Source organism: Pseudonaja textilis, chromosome 8, assembly GCF_049901715.1.
Source record: "Pseudonaja textilis isolate UNSWEBS1 chromosome 8, rPseTex1.2, whole genome shotgun sequence".
In the NCBI taxonomy this organism is placed as follows: Eukaryota; Metazoa; Chordata; class Lepidosauria; order Squamata; family Elapidae; genus Pseudonaja; species Pseudonaja textilis.
In genome coordinates this window covers 50,149,065-50,171,147 of record NC_141997.1, presented here as the reverse complement: position 1 = coordinate 50,171,147, position 22,083 = coordinate 50,149,065, and the positions used below count along the sequence as shown (strand labels likewise).

Sequence of the window (22,083 nt, the reverse complement as noted above, 5' to 3'; positions counted from 1 at the left end):
GAAAAGAAAGAAAGATGGAAGGAGAAGATGGAGGGAAGGAAGGAAAGAGAAAAGAGAAGGATCACAATGGAAGGAAAGAGAAAGGGAAGGAAGGAAAAGAAAGAAAAAGGAAAGAAGGAAGGAAGGAAGGAAATGAGCCCTTCCAGCCTATTTATGGGATGAGTTTAGTGAGTTTTCTGCAGGTTGTGTCCCCCCCCCCCCATTTGGGGACCGAGGGCTCCCTCCCCCTTGAATCCCCCAGCCAGGAGAGAGAGGGGGAAGAGATTGGGGGTCTTTCAGGGGTTTCAGAAAAGCTGCTTTGGGGCCTCTGTGCCCCTCCAGCCCCGCTCTCCTCCCCGAGCGAGCCCGGCCTCCCCCTCCGCCTCAGGGACGAGAACGCCGCCCGGATTGGCCCTGCCAGGCCGCCGTCCCCCTCCTCTTCTTCCTACTCCCCCCGAGCGCGGCGCGGTCGTGACGTCACCAAAGCGCGCCGCCCCTTCGCGGCCGCCCAGTTCCTGCTTTCGGCTGGTCGGCCGCGGGCGCCGTCGCTGCCCTTCCTCCTCCTCCGCCTCCTGCTCCTCCTCCTCCTCCGCCCGGGAAGGGAAGCCATGTGAGTCCCCGTCTCGCCCCTTCTCCGATCCCCGGCCCCTTCCCGGCTCCCCGCCTCTTGAATTGGGTTGAGGGGAGGACTTTGGACCGGTGTTTTCCCCCTCTAGGGACACAATGGATGTGAAGCTTCTTTCCATGGTTTTAATCATAGAAGGATGTATTTAGGATTACAGTTGCTTTTATAATTTGCTGATATGCCATAATAATATATATAATATAACATAAGGTAGTTTAACAATACAATTAGTGTATTTTATACATAAGATAAATGTAATAAAAGCATAATATAACATATCATAGGCTAATGTAACAGCCTAATATGATATTAACGTATGATATATAATAGCCTAATATAATTCTATTACATGATGTGATGTAATATATCATATCATATAAATATAATGCAACATACACATAACAAAAGCCTAATATAACGTAACAGCCTAATATATTAACATAGTATAATATATAATGGATAAGCTTTCAATGGTTTTATTTCAATGATGTATTTATGATTACAATTGTTTTATAATCTAGTTTAATTGACCTATGGTATGTCATAGCAATATATAAATATAAGGTAAAATAACAATACAATTAGTATGTTATATATATATATTTAAATTTGGTGCTAGCCTACTTAAAACAGAAACAGCTGTGAAAGTCTGACTCACAGATGAACACTATACAGAAGCCTGATGATGGCAGATGAGATTCTGCCAAAACGTTACTGCAACTTTAAAAGCACAACTATAATGATGTGGGAAAATACCCGAACAAAGCTGAATACCATACATGTAAGTACCCGTGAAAACTTAGGAAAATAAATAAATAAATATTTATATTTATATTTATATTTATATTTATATTTATTTTATATATATATATATATATATATATATATATATATATATATATATATATATATATATATATAAATATATAAAATATATAATATATATAATATATATATATATAAATATAATAAAGCCTAATATTTCATAGGCTAATGTAACAGCCTAATATAATATTAACATAATATAATATATAATAACCTAATATAACATATAACACCATATAATAGCCTAATATATTATATGATATGATATAATGTAATGCATCGTATAATATAAATGTACTGTAACATAAATATAATATGACATAATATAGCTTAACAGCTTAATATAATATTAACAGTATAATATATAAAAACAGCCTAATATAACACCATATAATAGCCTAATATAATATTATATGATGTGATATAATGTAATATATCAAATAATATAAATATAATGTAATGTAACAAATATAATAAAAGCCTAATATAACATAATATCATAGCTTAATATCTTAGCCTAATGTTAACATATAATATATAACAGCCTAATACAATATAACACAATATAATAGCCTAATGTAATATGTGATGTAATATATCATATAAATATAATAAACAGCCTAATATAGATATAATTATAATCTCTCTCTCTCTCTCCCTCCCTCCCTCCCCCCCCATATAAGCTAAATACTCCTCACGCATCATCACAAAATCTCCAGAACCGTAAAGCCTACAAACTTGAAATCTGGCATGTCAGTTCCTCTTGGCTTCTAGGTGCTCACTAAGAAAGGATTTTTTCAAATGACCATTAGAGCATTAAGTGTTTTGTATATTGCTATTAACACACTCTAACAGAGTAACATAATATAATTAATAACAGCCTAACATAATACAGTACAATACATAACAAGTACAGTATTTTCAATATTAAGCAAAAATCAAGAACATAGAGGCGCAACCTGAAACTGACAGGAAGGAAGTTCAAAAGTCATGTTAGAAAGTATCGCTTTACAGAAAAAGCAGCTGAAGCTTGGAACCAATTTCTGGTAGAGATAGTAGGTCAATCGATCAAAAACTGAGTTTAAACATGCTTGGGATAAATACACGTTCATCACAACATCACATCTGAGAAAAATTATATGTGTGTGTGTGTTCATATGCATACATACATGCATACTTTTTAATTAATTTAAAAGAAAACAAAAAAACAGGTAAAGTCAAAGGGCAAATAAACTTGATGCACCAACCATTAGATCTTTTTCTTATTTTTAAAAAGTCCTATAGTTTTCTTTCCAATATCTTTTTTTTCAGGGCCGATTACTGGAAATCTCAGCCCAAGAAATTCTGTGATTATTGCAAGTGCTGGATTACAGACAACGAACCGGTACGATGGACTTCTGATTAAATCTAAGTTTCTGGGATTTGGATTATAACATTTTAAATTTAAGTTTCACCAGAGGGTCAACATTTGATATGTTTTTTGTTTCCCAGCCTTTTTCCTGTGGCTGGCGGAGTAGAATAAATGCAGGCAATATAAACTAATGCCTATGTGTTTAATGTTTTATATCTTCAGATTTAGTTGGATCTGGATTGTTGGGGTTAAATTTGGAACCTTGCTTGTTCTTTTCAGTGACACCTTTATTTAAAAGCTCAAAAACTCCTCATACAAATTTATACGGTTTAGGGCATCTTTTAAAATCACCTAAAGTGCCTGCAGAAATAAAATATCATTGATTTGATTACAGTTGAAACCATTCCTGGTCAGGTTCTTTGACAGGATAGACGTTCTTCAGACAGGATTTGAAGGTTGAAATATTTACCTCAGCTGCCTCAGGGAGATGTAATGCCTTCAGTATCTTACACATAGTTGTAAAGTTTAATTTTTCTTTAGTTTAGGAATCCTTTTTTCTTTCTTTTTAACAGAGCATCGATTTCCACGAAACAGAAAAGAACCACAAGGAAAATGTGGTGAAGAAAATTAGCGAGGTAACGCAAAGCCACCTCCTTCAAGCTGAAGGGAATGTTGTTGCTTGAAACCCTGCGTCACGCATTCCTGCTCCCTCCTCTTTTTAAATTACAGATTAAACAGAAAAGCTTGGACAAGGCGAAAGAGGACGAAAAAATGGCAAAGGACTTTGCAGCCATGGAGGAAGCGGCCACGAAGGCTTATCAAGAAGACTTGAAAAGGCTCGGATTGAAGGCAGGTAGGACCCCGATGCTATCAAACAGAAGAACCATCATTCCCAATCCTTCGCTTCTTTCCAGTAGCTTCCCTTGACACGAACGTAAAGAGTCCATAAAAATACAGGTAGTCCTCAACTTGCAACTGTTTCTTTGGTGATCGTTTGACTTTGGTACTGAAATTATCTGGGTCAACTTTGGGATGATCAGAGATGGAGAATGCCATTCAGTTTATGTGTGTTATGACCCAGCTCCCCAAACTTGACAAACCCTCTGTATTTAAATCAAGGATTCCTTTATTTAGGAACACCAGGACCCCAGCACAATGTTTCTCTCTCGCACAGCAGGCTAACAAGTCCATCCGGCTGGGAGATGATTAGTTGTCTGTCACATCTATTCATTTCTGTCCCCTGCCTTTTATCCCCAGAGCTAGTGGTGGGGCTTTGCTAGCAGCAGTGGCTCTTTCGTCCCAAGGACCGTCCCATAGATTTCCACTGCTTTCTTTTCCTTTCCTCTGCCTTCTGCGCATCGAGGCACTGGACCCAGCTGTTTCTCTTCCTTCCCCGGGGCGAGGCTGGGTGGCAGGAAGGAGCGCCGTGGGCTTCGGAAGCACAACGGCCGCCCTACAAGCGATCACCGCGGCTTGGCCAGCTACGCAAGGCCCTAGGCTGTTGGTCACGGTGTGCCACTCTATAACTGTCTGGTTTGGTTCCGCAACCCAACAAGACAGACACAGACTCCAGAGAGTCATTAGGACTGCAGAAAAAAAAATTACTACCAACCTGCCTTCCATGGAGGACCTGCATACTGCATGAGTCAAAAAGAGGGCTGTGAAAATATTTACGTACCCCTCACATCCTGGGCATAAATTGTTTCAACTGCTTCCCTCAAAACGACGCTATAGTGTACATAAAAGAAAAGGTATCTTCATCAAGAGTCAAGAATCATCAGGTACAACATTTAATGATAGTCATAGGGCAATCAATCAAATCATACTAGGAAACAGTCAATATAAATAGTAAGCGACAAGGTTGCAGTCATACAGTCACAAGTGGGAGGGGATGGGTGATAAGGAGTGATGAGAAGATTAATAGTAATAGTAGTGCAGACTTTGTAAATAGTTGGACAGTATTGAGGGAATTATTTATTTAGCAGAGTGATGGCATTTGGGAAAAACTGTCCTTGTGTCTAGTTGTTCTGATGTGCAGGGCTCTATAGCGGCATTACTTAAACTTATTAAATATTACCTAATCTAATCTTTATGACTAGAAAGTCTGGAATACGGTTAGTAAAAAAATGTATAGCTTTAATTTTTGACTGTGCATATAATCTAATTTTGTTTGTTTTTCTTCGCAGATGCACCCTGTACTAAAAGCCTTTTTTTGTGGTTCAATCAGTGGAACCTGCTCCACGCTGCTCTTCCAGCCTCTTGACTTGCTCAAAACTAGGCTGCAGACTTTGCAGTCAACTGTCAGCGGGCGAGTATCTCAAATACTTACTGGAGATTCTTCTGGCTGTTGGCCTTAAAAGCTCTGGGCTAAAATCAAGACGGGGAAGGGTGCAACTGATATAACAGTGAGACAGGCAAAGTACAGTCCTAGGTTTTACATGGTTTTCCAAGCGAAAACATCCATATTTGGGTTTTACTGAATAAAAGCTATGCGTTAGAAGTCCTGGTGGTGCAACGGTTAGAATTCAGTATTGCAGGTTGACTCTGCCAATGTTCAGGAGTTTAATCCTAACGGCTCAACGTTGATTCAGCCTTTCATCCTTCTGAGTTTGGTAAAATGAGAACTCGGAGCAAAACATTGACTCGGTAAACTGCTCAGAGAGGGCTGTAAAAGCATTGTGAAGCGGTATATAAGTCTAAGGGCTATTGCAGTTTCTTATAGGAAAAGTTGGTGTTATGCCTTGCCTGGGTACAGGCTGGCTTTAGTGATGAATCTCAACTCAATTGTGCAAAGAAAAAAACATTTAGCTAGCACATCTGAGTTACACCTAAATTCAGGAAGATAGTTTCTCTACATGGTTGCTTGTAGTGGAATAAACAGCCAAAATTTGCATTTTTCCCCAGTGGTAGTATTGGGAATCAGTAGATTAAAAACTGTCATTTTAACTTCAGAAAAAAATGTCTTGGTCTCCAGTGGATCTTTACCAATGCTGGATAGGAATTACATTATGGTCTCAGTGCATATAGAGGTTGCTGGGTTTCAAGAACGGCTTGCATATGGTATCAACTATTTCGGTAGAGAATGTTTCTGAACTGGGAGCCTTCCAGTGGGGTTAAACTTTCAATCTCATAATTACAGCCAGTACATTTGCTGGTGGTATTTATGGAGTGGTGGTGGGATAGTGGGGTAAGGAGGCTGTTATTCAGAAGGTCCCTTGGTGGAGAAGCTGTAATAAATGGTTGTTGAGCTTCGCCTGTTCCTAATATCGAATATATATTTTTCCCCCACAGATCAGGTCGTATTAAGATGATACCTCTACTCTTCAAAGTTGTTCATACAGAAAGCATATTTGGGCTGTGGAAAGGGGCTTCTCCAGTGAGTTGTCTCTAATAAGTAGTGTGACCTTTTCTTTTCTTTTTTGCTTGAATTGGATTTTTTGGAGTGAGCTTCTTTTGACTCGAATCCATAAGAAACCTTAATCCTTGCCACTAAAAGCTAGTAGCAACCAGCTCAGGAATATATCCAACCGTGGCTCAAAGTAACATTTCTTTGAACATTGTTGAGCCAAGTGGCCCTAGAGCTTTCAAAATAGAATTTGGAAGTCTGAAAGTGAATGCTCAGGTGACGTAGAGATCCAAGTAAACTATATGTGATCAGAGGAAACCATTATAAACCAGGTTCTTTTATGCTGAAACAATGGCCAGGTTCCTGCCATACTCTTAAGCTACAGTCTAACCAACTTTTAGACCACACGCTGAGTGAACGTGGCCACAGAATGTTTCAGCTGTTTCTCACGAACATAAATTTCTGGTTATTTGGATTATATATGGAAGTGTAATTCATTTGACATTAGTACCCATTTAATCACAATATGGGAACATATCTCTCTGGTGATTAAGATTCCAATGCTGCTTTATTTGATCATACCTATTGTTAAAAGAATTGATTAGTATTCTCTTTCCCAAAGGTGCAGTGGCAATTTTTCCTCACTCACGTCTTCTGTGATTCCTTTAGTTTGATTAAGGCCATTGTGACAAAAGTGCCCTGGTTTTTGAAGCGTGAAATTTAGATACAGGAGCTGAAATATCTGATTAGAGCTAAAGACCGTGGAAGTTCAAATCTCCACTTCACTTTTGGAGCTGATGAAATGACTTTAGACAAGTTGCCTTTGGCCAATGCCCAGCCTATCGTACCTCATACAACTTTCTTGAGTTTCTTGTATGAAATGCAACATCATTCAATTGGGAAAAATCGATATTGTGCCTCACTTCTTTTGAAATAAACATTAAAAAAATTGCCCATAAATATCCTTAGGTTTGTCTCTTTGCATGATTGTCTTTTCTCTCTTTGTGTATTCTGCTTGTCATCTCTTTGCAGTCCTTTGCACGATGCATTCCAGGGGTTGGGATTTACTTCAGCACCTTATATATGATAAAACATCATTTTTTCTGGGAACGCTCTCCTACTGCTTTGGAATCCGTTCTTTTGGGTGCAACTTCACGAACTGTAGCTGTTATTTGTATGTTACCCATCACAGTAGTAAAAACACGATATGAGGTGAGGAATTATTTACTTTCTGATTGGAAAATTTTATTTATATACTTCTAATCCTTTTGTGTTACTTTACTCTTTCCAACTCTAAGCAACTTATAGCACCAACTAAAAAAAAATCACCATAGAATAAGCTTAACAATATCAGAAACAGTCAGGTATATTAAAGTCATGATTTTGTAAACATCTCTGATATAAATCCTTCTAACGTAACAAATTGCTTCCATATATAATGGTTCCAATATGATAGTTTGTAACGTAGAACTTTTTTCTGCTCTGTATGTATTTTAAGGTTTGGCAGAAGTTCACCTGTGCTTACGTAGTAAAATGTTCACTTTGATAAATTACATTTGATTTACAGAGTGGAAAATACAGCTATGAAAGTGTGTATGGAGCCTTGAGAAATATCTATCGGTCAGAAGGAGCCCGGGGTTTGTTTAGTGGCCTGTCAGCAACACTTCTTCGTGACGCCCCTTTTTCTGGCATCTATCTGATGTTCTACACACAGACCCAAAAGCTTGCATCATATGGTAAGTGAACAGGTTCTGGGGCTTCTTCTGTAGCATTTAGGATCGATGAAATAGTTTCCTTATGAGATTTTGTGGCAAGAAATCGTTTACGTCTTTATCTTTAAATGTCCTTTTTATATGTCGTTTGTTCCATAAAACCAGTACCTTGTAATTGTTCTTAAATTTGAAATTGCCCAAAACTGAATATTCTTTGAGTCCACACAGGTTATGCTTCTCTTTGGTGTTCTAAATCATAACCTTTGTTTTTGTAGCATAATAATTCTGGATCCGTGAATCTTTTAGCCAATGGGAAGAATGAGTGGCTTGGTATAAAGAATGTAAAAATTAATCGTGTTTCAGTTTGAATGCTTTAAACATAATAATTCTCACACAAGACATGCTGTTTAGAGGTTGAAAAAAGGAGATACCTGTATTTCCTTTGACTCTAATATTGATCTTTATGTTCAAGCAATATTAGAAATTTTATAACAGTTATTTTTCAGGAATGTAGAATTAATAATGTAAATTTAAACCGAATTGTCAAATAACTTTCTGGAGTTTAATTTGTTTCTTGTTTGTGTACCTAATCACAGCTGGTGAATGTAAGAGGAAAATGATGCTGAAAAGAATTTTTTTTTTATCTTAACTACATAAATAGGAGTGAAGCAAACATGATACTACTGTATGTTCAAATGTTTGCAGTAGTTTTGCCATTTTCAAAACATTGAACCTTTTGCTAGGATTGTCATAATTTTGGCGTGTAGTTCAGGGCCTTCCGAAATCCATGTTCACTTCATTTTCCAATTATACTCCTTTTCAGTTTGAATGTTGGGTTTTCTAAAATACTGACTCTAAATTAGTCTTGCCTATGATGTGACGTAAAGGATTTGGTTCTACTTATTCTTCGGAGCAATTAATTATAAAACAACTTTATGGGTTTGCTTGCTGTTTTCCAGGCCAACTAGATACAACAGTTGCACCACTTAAGAACTTTGGTTGCGGAACTGTGGCTGGAATTCTGGCCTCATTAGCTACTCAGCCTGCTGATGTCATCAAAACACACATGCAACTGTCATCTGAAAAATACCTTCAGACTCGCCAGACTATTGCCTTAATATTTAGGGTAAGGCTGAATGCATTAAGTAGTTAACACTATTTTGGCTCTTAAATTACCAGCAGCGAAATATTCCTTAATTAAAATAACCTGATAGCTGACTTCATTTTCATCATGTTTCTGAAAAAGTATTCCTACATTAATATCAGCAGGATTTTGCAGTGATTAGATATCGGTGCCAACAGCATAAGGAGGTAAGATCAAGGGCTAATTTAATCCAGCATTCTCTTCTTGCTGTGACAGATCTGATGTCTCTTGGCACAGTGAAGTTGTGAATACTACAGCTTAGTCCAATTACCTCCATTAATTAACAATTAGCATTCTGAAGCATAGTGTTGGTTCCTGTTCTATTGTGGGATTGCAATTGCTTTTGATACAATTTAGACTTTGTCCAAAAAGAGAGGAACCCTTCAAGGAAACTAATTATCACCATGACTGCCATGGTGTATTGTATTTATACACACACACACACACACACACACACACACTGTATTTTTGGGACTATAAGACAACACTCCTCCACTCCCCAAAAGTGGGTGAAATGTCTGTACTGCGTCTTATATAGCTAATATGGGCCTGTTTTGGGCCTCCCAGACCCTCTGCGGGTCCCAGTTTTGTCCTCCTCGGTGTCCAGAAGCACTCTGCAGGCCAAAACAGGCTAGTTTTTAGCCTCTGGAAGTGTTATGGTTCACCAGCAGCAGGTGAGGACGGCTGAGGTCTCTGACAGCGAGGACTCAGATGAAGGGCCTGCATGTGATGCAGGGATGGGGCCAAGACTATCGGACAGTGGGGTGCTGCCTTCGGAGGTTGTGGAGTCTGGCAACAGTGACAAAGAGGGACCCAGGGAGCCTGTGCTCAGTGCGCGTGTGCGCAAGGAAAGGCGACTCGGGAGTAAGGCTGGAAGGTGATGGCCCTTCCCATAAGGGATAAAAGCTAGCCTTCGGGGTTGGCTTCTTTGCAGGAAGCAAAGTAGTTCTTTATGCTCGGAGTTCTCGTCCTCCGGTTTGTTTTTGGAAACTTCTGGCTTTGGATATCTATCTGCAATTATTCTTTTGTTCTTGGCAGCCTTTCGCAACCTTGAAAGGGCCGGCTCTTATCTGGGACAATTAATTTGAAATTATTCTTGGCTCTGAATGCGTAGAATTTACAGCGCCGGAGTAAAAAAGAGGTTTGTTTTTATGAACAATTTGTGTTTGTTTGATTCGAATGAGGCTTGGGTCAGAACAGGAGGCCTCCGCACATCCTGTTTTTGGCTTCCCCAGGAGGGCAAAAATGGAACCTACGGAGGCCTCCAGAGGCCAACAACGGGCCCCTTTTTGGCCTGCTGTTGTGATTTGCTGGCAGCAGGTGCGGACGGCTGAGGTCTCAGAGAGTGAGGACTCAAATGAGGGGCCTGCGTGTGATGCGGGGATGGGGCCAGGACTATCGGAGAGCCTTCAGAGATTGTGAAGGCTAGTAGCAGTGATGAAGAGGCCCCTGAGGAGCCAGTGCCCAGTGTGCGTGCGCGCAGGGCTGCTCAAAGAAAAGATCAGCTGCAGCAGCACGGGCGACTCGGGAGTAAGGCTGCAAGGTAATGGCCCCTCCCTTAAGAGATAAAAGCCAGCTGAGAAACCGCAGTTCTTTGCAGGAAGCAAAGAAGTTTTTGCACTCAAATCTTGTGGACGTTGGAGTATCTTGATTGGTGTTTGGAGACATTTGGAGACTTGATTGGTGTTTGAAATATTCCTTAGCAACTTTATCTAGTGTTCTTGGCAGCCTTGCACCACCTTGGCAAGGCTCGTTCTTATCAGAGACAATTAGTTTGAAACAGCCTTTTAACCAGGAAGGAACGGAATTCATAAAGAATCATTAAAAGGTTTTACTGTTACCTCCCTTTCGTGTTTTTTTTCCTTGGAACAAATTTTGGGTCAGAACACCTGCAGAGTGCTTTTGGACATCAGAGAGACAAAAACTATTTTTTGTTCTTCTTTTCCTTCTAAGTGCATCTTACAATCCGGTGTGCCTTAGAGTCCGGAAAATACAGTATGTCAGGGTGGAATTGTGAAGTCCTTGGTGCTTTCTGAGATCGGTTATTTTAATGCAGATACTTCATTATCAGGCTAGATAACATCCTAAGTGTCGGAAGGGAATAGGATTTGTTCTCCTTTATATTATCTTGCTATATTTGTTGTATACAGTATTTTGCCCATTCGGGTTGATGGGATTCTCTTTTCTCCTTTCTCCTTAACTAGACTATTCACTGCTTGATTGTTTGTCTGAGTTGGCAATTCCTAATTGGGATATTGTTTACTGGTTGATGGTTTATTTAATGTTGCTACCGGTGTTAATCCCTGGTTATCTGGATATTAATTCCTGGCGAGGAGGTATTCTAAAACAAATCTTTTTAGCTTTTCACTGTCTGTTTTGAATGATGCATAAATGTATAATATGCGCCTGTTGATGGCTGACTTGTCTTAATGACAAGCTTCCAAGAATCCCCTAGCATTTTGGGATGTAGTTTGATCTAGGCTGTTCATAGTTTCCCAGTTGAAACTTGAGTTAACGCTGTGTTGTGAAATGGAGGAGTTTTCTTTGTGTCTTCGGATTACTGGCGGGGTATTCGTGAACGTGCTCTGCTCGTCTTTTGCCTGTCTCCAAGCTCAGATAACTCCAAGGACAGCCAGGATTAAAAAAAAGAAAAAAAAAGCAGGCAAAATACACAGCTCAAGACTTGGCAAGGGCTAAGAGCAGAAAAGTTGAAGAAAGAGATGGATACCCCAATACTAAGCCTTAAAATGAAATGCATACAAAACCAGAATCGAGAAGACAGACGGAGACAGCAAATGCCCCCTCTGCTAAGAAGCTGAAGAAACAGTGAGCCACCTTGTTAGCTGTTGCAAGAAAATGGCACAGATGGACTACAGACACCAGCAGGACAATAGTAGCCACAGCGATGGATGCATTGGAATTTTGGCAAGAAATACCATTTTCTATAAGCGAGAACTGAGGGAACCACAAGGGGCAAAGTAATCGAAAATGAAGAAGCTGCGACTTGAGAATTCAAACAGAAAAGCACCTGCAAGCCCAGATTTAACCATTTTGATAAGAAAGACAAAGTCTGCATAACGGACATGGCAATACATAGAGGCATCAAAATAAAAGATTTTTAAAAAAAACCCTGAAGAAAATCACAAAATACAAAGATCTGCAAATAAAAGTAGAATAATCGTGGCAAAAGAAATAAAAAAGAATACCAATAGTAAAAGGCATCTTAGGTGCAAACCCAAAACCACTAGAGCGCTATTTGATTCCCAGTAAGGGTTATAGGACATAAATTATTTAATTTATAGTTTCAGAACATAAACCACTTAAACTGTCTTCGTTCTGGTTTTGGGGACAGAAGAGCCATGGTTTCTTGATAAATGATCTCTTTTGGAAAAGAAACAGAGGAAGCATAACTCCCGTTGATCTTTTATTCACATTTTTATGTTTAATGCTATTTCACATCCCAGTGAAATCAGGGTAGAGTGTGGGGGAATTAGGGATTTGAGAATTAATCAATGTGCTTGTGACAGTTCTTTGTAGTATGTCAGTCAAGAGTATATTCTCAAATGTTACCTCGATACTAGGTTGAGGCGGATAACACCTGGAATGGGAAATTTGTTGGATGAAGGATTGATTGATTGGATTGATTGGATCGATTTGGATGAAGTTGCGTCCTCTTAGAAGAAATAGATACATAGTTTTGACATACCGGGTTTCTCCGACAATACGGCCTCCCCCAATAGGAAGTCCCAGCATGTTTTATAGGCATACAATCAAATTTAGCCCCTCCCACCAAATTAAGGCCTATATTAAACATGTGACATGGGGGGGAATTGCAGGGGGGGGCCTTGCCGCTAGGAAGTACTTTTGTTGCATACCCGGATATGGTGCTGCCTGCGTTGACTTCGGCGTTGGTGGGGCACTTCGTATCAGGAGACCTTCCGCCACTGTTGCTTTCCCTTCTTCCCGTGCTGCTGCGGCGTTTAGAGCAACGCCATGCGCAGCCAGCCAGGGTTCCTCCCTGCAACTGGAGCCCGGCGGAGACACTTGGCTTCAGGCACTCCTGTGGCCGCCTTCCCTTCGCCTTCAAAGGCAAAACCAATTCTTTTAAAAACGACGCCCTACTACTGGTACGACAAACCCTCCCCTGCCCAAGAGGACAGCCCAATTCCACGTGGGGAGGCGAATCTCCGGGGGCCGCAGCGCAGGATCGGCCCACCCCTGGAGAAGCGCCCAGCCACCGTCTCTGCCTGGCGCCAGGCAGAGCATGAAGAGCTTCGCCTGGGGTGCCCAGCGCAGCTGACAGGCGGGCCCTCATGCCTGGCGGGTATGACAGGTAGGCCCTCATGACCTGCCAAGCGAAAGAGCCAGGCCGACCCGAGCTTGGCTTCCTTCCCAAGTCCCTCCAGCCTGAACCCGAAGGACCCATCGGGAGAGGCCGCCCGAGGCAGTGATAACGCCCACCCATCCGCGGACAGGGAGGCGAGGCGACGGCAGCGCTGCTTCCCTGGCCAGTGGGTCCGCTGGAGAGAGCCCAAAGCCGCCCATCCTTTCCACCCCTTGCCCACCCTGTCCCCATCCCCACGCAGCTCCAAATGCGCTGGCAGCTCCAAACGCTGCAGCGGCGCAGGCATCAGGCAGAGGTGCTCAGTCGGCGGGGCTCAGCTCGGAGGAGGACATGGCGCAGGCCGTCGTCTCGCCTCCTTGTCCGCGGAAGGGTGGGTGCTATCACTGTCTCGGGTGGCCTCTCCCAGTGGGCCCTTTGGGTTCAGCCTGGAGGGACTAGGGAAGGAAGGCAAGCTAGGGTCAGCCTGGCTCTTTGGCTTGGCAGGCGGGCGCGCACCCACGGCTCGCTTTCCTGGCTCTGCCCTAGCCCGCCTGGCTCTGGCACGGCCCTGTCGGGATGAGCGAAGGGCCCGACAGGGAGGCGCTCGCTGCCTTGGCGAGAGCTCCGCTGCAGGGAGGAGCCCTGGTTGGCCGCGCATGGCTGCGCCAAACACTGCGGCGTTGCTCTAAACACCGCGGCAGCACGGGGAGAAGGGAAAGCAACAGTGGCGGAGGGTCTCCTGATACGAAGTGCCCCACCAACGGCGAAGTCAACATCCAAGCCGTCACCGCCCGCCCGAGGATGCAAAGGGGGGGGGGAATTAAGTCACCCCCCCCGCAAAAGACGGCCTAGCCATTTTTTCGGGGGTCAAAAAAAAAATAAAATAAGGCCCGGCATTATTTTGTGAGAAACGCAGTATGTGGTAAGATGGCAAAAAATTAATAAATAAAAAATATTGTTAACCCATTCTATCACAGGATGATCAAGTGACTTCTATATAGTAGTTTCTATTTCCATCTTTGGTTAAAGATAAACCTTGAATAACTATCATCCAGAACTGATGTTTAAGAAGATGATGATGGTTATTATTTTTTTTACAGACTTATGGACTGGCTGGCTTTTTCCATGGTGCTGTTCCACGAGCTTTGCGGCGCACGCTGATGGCAGCAATGGCCTGGACTCTCTATGAACAAATGATGGCTAAGATGGGTTTAAAATCCTAAGGGATATGGCAAGAAATAATCGTTCTACCTTTATTTTTCCCCTTACTGTGATTGCTTGGTGAGACTTGTGTTTGGAGTAGTCCTACGTGAAAAGTCCCTTGCTTAGGCAGATTTTATCTACATACTGAATTGCCAAAACAGTGCCTCAGAATCTTTAGGAATATGAGTGAATGGAGTAGAACAATGTGACAGCAGAGGGGAGATATTTCAGGAAATCTGTGCCAAACTTGGAAATTGCATGAACTTCTATCTGTTTTGTGGTTTAGTAAGTACCAGTAGAAGAGAATATGTGATGACCCAAAGGGGCGTGTCACAAAAGCACCAAAGTCACAAAAGTAGCTAAAGTCCCTTTAATGCCTCCAACTTGGCCCCCAATGTCCAGTTATCATCTGCTGGAGAGAAAAACTCTCCCAAGAACAGTTTTTAAAGGGAAGAAATTCAGTCTGAACCCAAAGTACATCTAAACTATAAATAAAAACCAACACAAACCAGGCTGCGGCAATTAACGAGACAGGGCAGGATAAGGAATTGCAGACTTCAAAAGATAACAAAACAGACAGTTGGGAGGATGCCAGAACCCAGATAAGACTCGTCAAATCAAGATAATTCACGCATTGCTTCCAGCAAGGCGCTGTGCGCAAACGCCCTTTTTAAATCCTGTTTTCCCAGCTGCAGCTAATGAAGGGAATCAGGGCCCTTTCCTCCCCCGTAAGCCAACGTTGCTCCCTTTTCTGTTCCTCCCAGCGTTCCCTAAGATGCAGAGGGGGGTGGGCCTGAGTCTTCCTCTGAAGGCCCAGCCAGACTGTGCCCTTCCCTCGTTTCCTCCACAGCCATCGGAGACACACTCCCACTCCCTGTCAGCTGCTGTGACCTCTCTCCCGGAATCAGATTCCAACAGGGGCAGGACAGAATATTTGTAGTTCAGGGTTAAACTGTGAGGTGCTTTTCTTGCAGACATTTCATGACCCAACCTGGCAACATCATCAGTGCAAACCAAGGATCCTGTCGTTTAGTAAGCATCAATTATCCCACAAAGCCATTTTACCCGCCAGAACTTTTTCACCCCTCTGTTTTGACGATTTTATTCGATGAATTGTTGAATACTTTTTGCAGTTGAGATTCTACAACTTAGAAACATTATTCTTGCTGGTTTCTTGCTAGAATTGTGTGCTGCATTTCTTCTCTGCTTTCGATATCGCAGAGGGAAGTCTTGCAAAGGATTTTATCACGAAAATCTCATTCGCCGTTTCCCTGATACAATTGTTAAAAGTGAGAAAATGAATGCTAAATGAAAAGACCACATTTGACCTTTTGATTAAAAAATAACACTACGATATCACCTTGCCATTTCTGAAGCAGCTTTCAAAAGGTCAGAGCTCCGGGCCTAAACCAGTAATTAACACCACGCATTTGGAGGCTTACTGGATTGAATGAGCCAGACTCTGGCACCCAATGAGTGTCAAGAAGCAAATGGATGTAAAGTCAGCACGGGGAGATTCCTCCTCACAATGCATGTTATCCAGGAGAGGAGGAGGAGGGCCACGCCCTTCCGCTTTCACAGTCCTTGCCTGGTCTTCTCAGCTGTTCTTTGGCGGGGGCAATTAGCCTCCATTCATCCAATCCATGGGGGCCCGTCAAACAGCCGATTGTCGGCTCGCCCTCTGCCTCCGGGAAGCTTGTAGCAGTTGCCTCGCGATGCCCCACCTCCCGACCAGCCACCTGGCCTTTGGCTCCCCGCTGCTCTGGATGGCAGAAACCCTCCAGCCAGCACCAGTGCAGGGGTTCCTATCCTGCCCCCCCCCAGTTTGACAGGAGGTTCCCCTTTACCAGGGCCACATCTGGAAGACAGCAGAAGCAGTGGGCATAAACCACTGTACCCCACTTCCTGCATTCCTCTCCCCACCCAGGATGGTCTTTGTGGAACTTTTTAAGCAGGCATCCCGTACATCCCTGCTCACTACCCAGGAGGCCTATGTGACGGGATAGCCTTTCCATCGGACCAGGTACTGTAGGTAGCCCCTATGTAACTGGGAATCCAATACCTGGTCGGTCTCAATAGGTTCCCCCCCCACCCCACTGGCATAGGGCCAGGTGATGGTGGCAGCCTCGGTCGTACGGAGGACTCCCCTACTCTTCTGACCCAAGCCTCGTTCAAATCAAATAAACACAAAGTATATATAAAAGCAAACCTTTTTAATGCGTCTCTGTGGATTCTGTTCATTCCCAGCAAAGAGTCATTCAAAACTAATTGTCCCAGATAAGAGCAAAGCGCTTTCAAGGTTGCAAAAGGCTGCCCAAAAACATAAGATTAACTGCAGGGAAATATCCAAAACCAAAAGTCTCCGAAAACAAAGCAGAATAGACAGGACTTCCACAAGAACTAGGAGTTGAAAGAATTTCTTTGCTTCCTGCAAAGAACCCAACCCCGAGGGCTGGCTTTTATCCCTTATGGGAGGGGCCATCACCTTCCAGCCTTACTCCCGAGTCGCCCGTGCTGCTGCAGCTGCTCTTTCCTTCGAGCAGCCCTGCACACACACACACTGGGCGCAGGCTCCTCGGGGACCTCTTCATCACTGCTGCCAGCCTCCACAATCTCCAAAGGCGGCTTTCTACTCTGATAGTCCTGGCCCCATCCCTGCATCACATGCAGGTCCCTCATCTGAGTCCTCACGCTCTGAGACCTCAGCCATCCGCACCTGCTGCCGTTGAACCACAACACCCACAGGTTTTAAGACGCTGTGAAACACAGGATGCACCTTTCCCAACAGAAATGGGGTAATTTCAGCTCCACGATCACAGGGTTGATTTCCTGCACGATGAGGAATGAGCCCAGGAACTTTGCGTTCCGTTTCCGGCAGGGAACCTTCAATTTCAGGTGTTTGGTTGACAGGTACCCCTGTCCCCCACCTGGAACAGCTTCTGCAGGGCCTGTTTCCTGTCTGCCTGTACCTTCTGGCTTTCAGTTGCTTTCCTTTGAGGCCACTTCACGGCTTCCCATACCCCTTGCAAGGTTTCTATCTTTTGGGCTAACCGGGAAAAGAGCTTCTCGAGGGTATTCAGGTAGAGGAACTAAGTCTATTCTGTTAACTACCCTGAAGAAAGTAAAACCTGTATGCTCTGGACAACATTGTTATATGCCACCTGTGATGATCCAAAGGAGCATGGCACAAAAGCAACCAAGTCACAAAAGTAGGTAAAGTCCCTTTAATTCCTCCAACTTGGCCTCCAATGTCTAGTTATCATCATCTGGAGAAAAAAAATAAACTCTCCCAAGAACAGTTTTTAAAGGGAAGAAATTCAGTCCAAACCCAAAGTACATCTAAATTATAAATAAAAACCAACACAAACCACGCTGCAACAATTAACCAGACAGGGCAGGATAAGGAATTGCAGACTTCAAAAGATAATGAAACACATAGTTGGGAGGACGCCAGAACCCAGATAAGACTTGACAAACAAAGATAATTCACGCTTTGTTTCCAGCAAGGTTCTGTGTGCAAACACCCTGTTTTCCCAGCTGCAGCTAATGAAGGGAATCAGGGCCTTTTTCTCCCCAGTAACCCAGGTTGCTCCCTTATCCATTCCTCCCTGCGAGCCCTAGGATGAAGAGGGGGTGGGCCTGGGTCTTCCTCTGAACCCCCTCTCCCTTGTTCTACCGCTCCCCTGCTCTGCCCAGCCTGACTTTGCCCTTCCCCAGTTTCCTCCACAGCCAATGGAACCACATTCCCGCTCCCTGTCAGCTGCTCGACCTCCCCCTTAGAATCAGATTTCAACGGGGGCATGACACCACCTCCGCAAATGGCATGGGTTCTGTCCAATTGGTTTGCTTGGAGGTGATATAGGTCCTAAGATATCTTTCCACTATGGCATTGGTTCTCTCCGTGGCCCCGTTAGTACTCGAGTGAAATGCCGAGCTTAGACCCCCGAGAGGACCCCATCCTTCGAACAAAGTCCCACCAGAATTTAGCTGTGAACTGTACCCCCCCATCTGAAATTATTCTCCACGGCATGCCGTGGAGGTGATAGATATGCTTGAGGAAGTTTAGCTAATTTGCGATGGTAATCTGGGGCGTGGCTTGTATGACAGTTTAACCATTGCTCTCCGGAAGCTCCACAAGGAAATCCATGGCTATCTCCTCTCAGGGCTGGGTTGGGTCAGCCATGGATTGTAAAAGACCACGGGTTTTCCCTGAGCGGGGTTTTGTGGTTGTGCAGACTGGACAACTTTTGACATAGTCCACTATGTCAGGGGTCGCCAAACTTTTGGACCTCAGGGGACCACCAAACTCTTAATTTTATATCCCGCGGACCAGAGACCCCGGGAAAATCCCCCCAAAAAGTATGCAGGAAAATTCCCCACCCCGTTTTCCTACCAATCGATCGTTCTTTATTTGGGATCACAGGATACCATCTCCAGCTCCGTTCTCAGGAGTGGAGAGAGAGAGAGAGAGAGAGAGACTTTTGGCTTCTTGCAAGGAAAACAGCAAAAGCACCAGAAGTCTTTCTCTCCTCCAAACTCCGCCAGAAATGAGTCTTTTCTGGCACAGCCTGTTGGAGCAGGATGCCTTGCAGGGTCCCAAAGACTCATTTCTAGTGGAGTTTGAGGGAGAGAATGAGACTTTTGCTGCTTTCCTTGAGTGTAGCCAAAAGCAGAAGAAGAAAGAAGCGGAAAAAAGCAGCTCGGTGGCCAGGCCAGGCGTGTGGGGCAAATTTCCCCCTTTCCTCACTCGTCTTGTTTACAATGCGACACAAGCCTTGTGTTCCCACTGGCCGTGTGGGTGGCGCAGCCTGGATCAATTGCTTTGGGGTGGGGTGACATTTCTCTGCGGACCACCAAAATTTTCTCGCGGACCACCAGTGGTCCCCGGCCCCCTGGTTGGCGACCACTGCTGTATGTCATGTTGCATCTAGAGCCACCAGAATTGCAAGGTTTGGAGAAATCCAGAGTGTCCTGCCTGTTTGATGTCATTCATGGCACATTGTCCCTGTGACTTGTCAAAAGTGATGTTTAATATAGTTGCAGTTCCAGCATAAATGGACCGTTCTGGGTTGTCGAAATCTTTTCTTTAGAGTTGTAACTCTGCCAAAATCATAATGAAACATGGCTTCAGTGTTTCTATTGAAGATCAAGTTAGAGAGTTGAATGTTGCATGCATTATTTTTGAAGCTGCAGTATCACTACTGCCAAACGATGGGCTAAACATTCCATTCGTAGTTAAATGGCATGGGAAATAGAAATTATAACCCATGGCAGACCAGAGATATCAAGCCAGTACCCACTGCTCCTGGGTTACTCTTTTGATCAAGGCTATCATCTTACTTTTTTTCCAAACAGAATATGCTTGGCTCAATCTGTGCATTTCTTACTCCAAAGATTAGTCTTGAAAGTATGCTGCAATGTTACCTTTAATAAGGTCAATAAAGTATTCTATTCTATTCTATTCTATTCTATTCTATTCTATTCTATTCAGAAAACTGGGTTGATGTGTGTTTTGCATAACTAATGAAGGCAGAAAATTATAGTTGGAAACGTGGTTACTTAAAGCCATTTCCACGCAGTTCTGCTGATTATTAGCTATGCTTTCCTTGGTGGTAAGAAATCCCTTTCCAAGGGTCTGAAGCCTTGGAATCTACAAGAGGACTTACTTATTTGGGCTGTGAAGGAAACCGGACATATATTTTAAATGCTTGTATTGGATTATTTTATTATTATTAAAAATCTATTTTTAAAAAATGCTTTTCTTTTTTAAAAAGCAGCTGTCCCTTTTCCTCCCTGGTTAGTTTTATCACTTTTGGTTCTACACTTTTGAAGTGAAACGGTTCATCTTCCTTGAAACCTAATCTTCAATTAGCTTCTGAACACTAAGTTGGTTGTAACCAAGTGTAGTGCAATACTTATCACTCCTCTCTGCCACAGACCATGATGCTGTTAAATGCTGTATTTGGATATCACGCAGCAAGAAACTATAGCCCAATCTACCAAAAACGTAACTGTAAAATACAGACTAGAAATAAAAGTTAAAATAAGCAATGAAATGAACACAAACCACTGGGACCTGACAGATTACACCCTAGAGTTCTAGAGCTGTCAGAAGTCATCTCAGAACCACTGCACCAAAAATCCTGGAGCACCGGGGAAACTACCAGAGGACTGGAAAAGAGCTGATGTGGTTCCCATCTTCAAACAAGGGGGGAAAAAAACAGACCCAGGAAAATACGGATCAATCAGCCTAACATCAATACCCAGGAAGATACTGGAAAAAGATCTGCCAACATCTAGAAACAAGTAAGGTAATAACTAGCAGTCAGCATGGGTTTGTTAAAAATAGATCATGCCAAACCAATCTTATTTCATTTTTCAACATAGTGACTAAATTAGTAGACCAGCAAAATACTGTGGACATAATATATTTAGATTTCAGCAAGGCATTCGATAAAGTAGACCACAACCTACTTCTTAGTAAGCTAGAAAAAAGTGGAATAGATAGCACCACCACTAGATGGATTCGCAACTGGCTGGTAAACCATACTTAACCAGTAGTCCTTAATGGGTCTAAGTCTACATGGAGGGAAGTAAGCAGTGGGGTGCCACAAGGTTCCGTCTTAGGCCCAGTACTCTTCAATATCTTCATTAATGACTTAGATGAGGGAATAGAAGGGGAACTTACCAAATTTGCAGATGATACTAAGCTGGCAGGAATAGCTAACACCCAAGAAGATAGGCTCAAGATCCAGACAGACTAGAACACTGGGCCATATCTAATAAAATGAAATTCAATGTAGAGAAAAGTAAAGTCCTGCACTTAGGCAAGAAAAACCACAAGGACACATATAGACTGGGTGAAACCAGGCTCAATAGCAGGAACTGGGAGAGGGATCTCGGAGTCTTAGTGGACAACCAGCTAAATAAGGAGCCAGCCGTGTGCAGCAGCAGCCAAAAAAGCTAATGCAATCCTAATTAACGGGGATACAATCGAGATCAAGTGAGGTACTAATACCACTTTATAAAGCATTAGTAAGACCACACCTAGAGTACTGCATCCAGTTTTGATCACATTATAAAAAAGATGTTGAGACTCTAGGAAAAGTACAGGGAAGAGCAACCAGGACGATGAGGGGACTGGAGACTAAAACATGAAGAACGGCTGCAGGAACTGGGCCTGGCTAGTCCAGGGAAGAGAAGGACCAGGGGAGACAGGAGAGCAGCCTTCCAATATTTGAGGGGCTGCCACAAAGAGGAAAGGGTCAAGCTATTTTTCAAGGCACCTGAAGGCCAGACAAGGAATAATGGATGGAAACTGAATCAAGGAGAGTTTCGACCTGTAATGCTGGAAGTGACAAAACGGGCCTATAATTCTGCCTGAAAAGCCTTGCAGAGGCTTTTTCCAAGCCACTGGGAGGCCAAAAAAAAAGGCTTCAAACCAGCCGAAAAAAACAGCTGTGAGCGCAGTGCAGGTAAGGGGGTGGTGGGAGAGAGGGAAGATTGTACCTGGGGAGGGGCGTGCACATTGCATTCTGGGTGCTGGCACGTGAGTGTGTGTGTGCTGATGCTCA

General features: G+C 43.1%; 1 protein-coding gene across 3 annotated transcripts; it reads left to right on the top strand.

Moving 5' to 3' along the window:
* The first annotated feature begins 458 nt into the window (after window positions 1–458).
* Window positions 459–16,717, top strand: SLC25A38 (solute carrier family 25 member 38). 3 transcript variants are annotated; one of them, XM_087938052.1, is made up of 11 exons: window positions 477–589; window positions 1,224–1,385; window positions 2,741–2,813; window positions 3,353–3,415; window positions 3,510–3,629; window positions 4,967–5,088; window positions 6,072–6,156; window positions 7,159–7,338; window positions 7,694–7,862; window positions 8,798–8,964; window positions 14,407–16,717. In XM_087938052.1, coding segments are annotated over exons 2-11 (1,104 nt in total). In that variant the 5' UTR covers window positions 477–589; window positions 1,224–1,383; the 3' UTR covers window positions 14,530–16,717. The 3 variants fall into 3 exon arrangements, with proteins under 3 accessions (XP_026561120.2, XP_087794178.1, XP_026561121.2); XM_026705335.2 differs by lacking the exon at window positions 1,224–1,385 and having other exon boundaries at window positions 459–589; XM_026705336.2 differs by lacking the exon at window positions 1,224–1,385 and having other exon boundaries at window positions 506–589; window positions 3,510–3,633.
* Window positions 16,718–22,083: the final 5,366 nt, after the last annotated feature.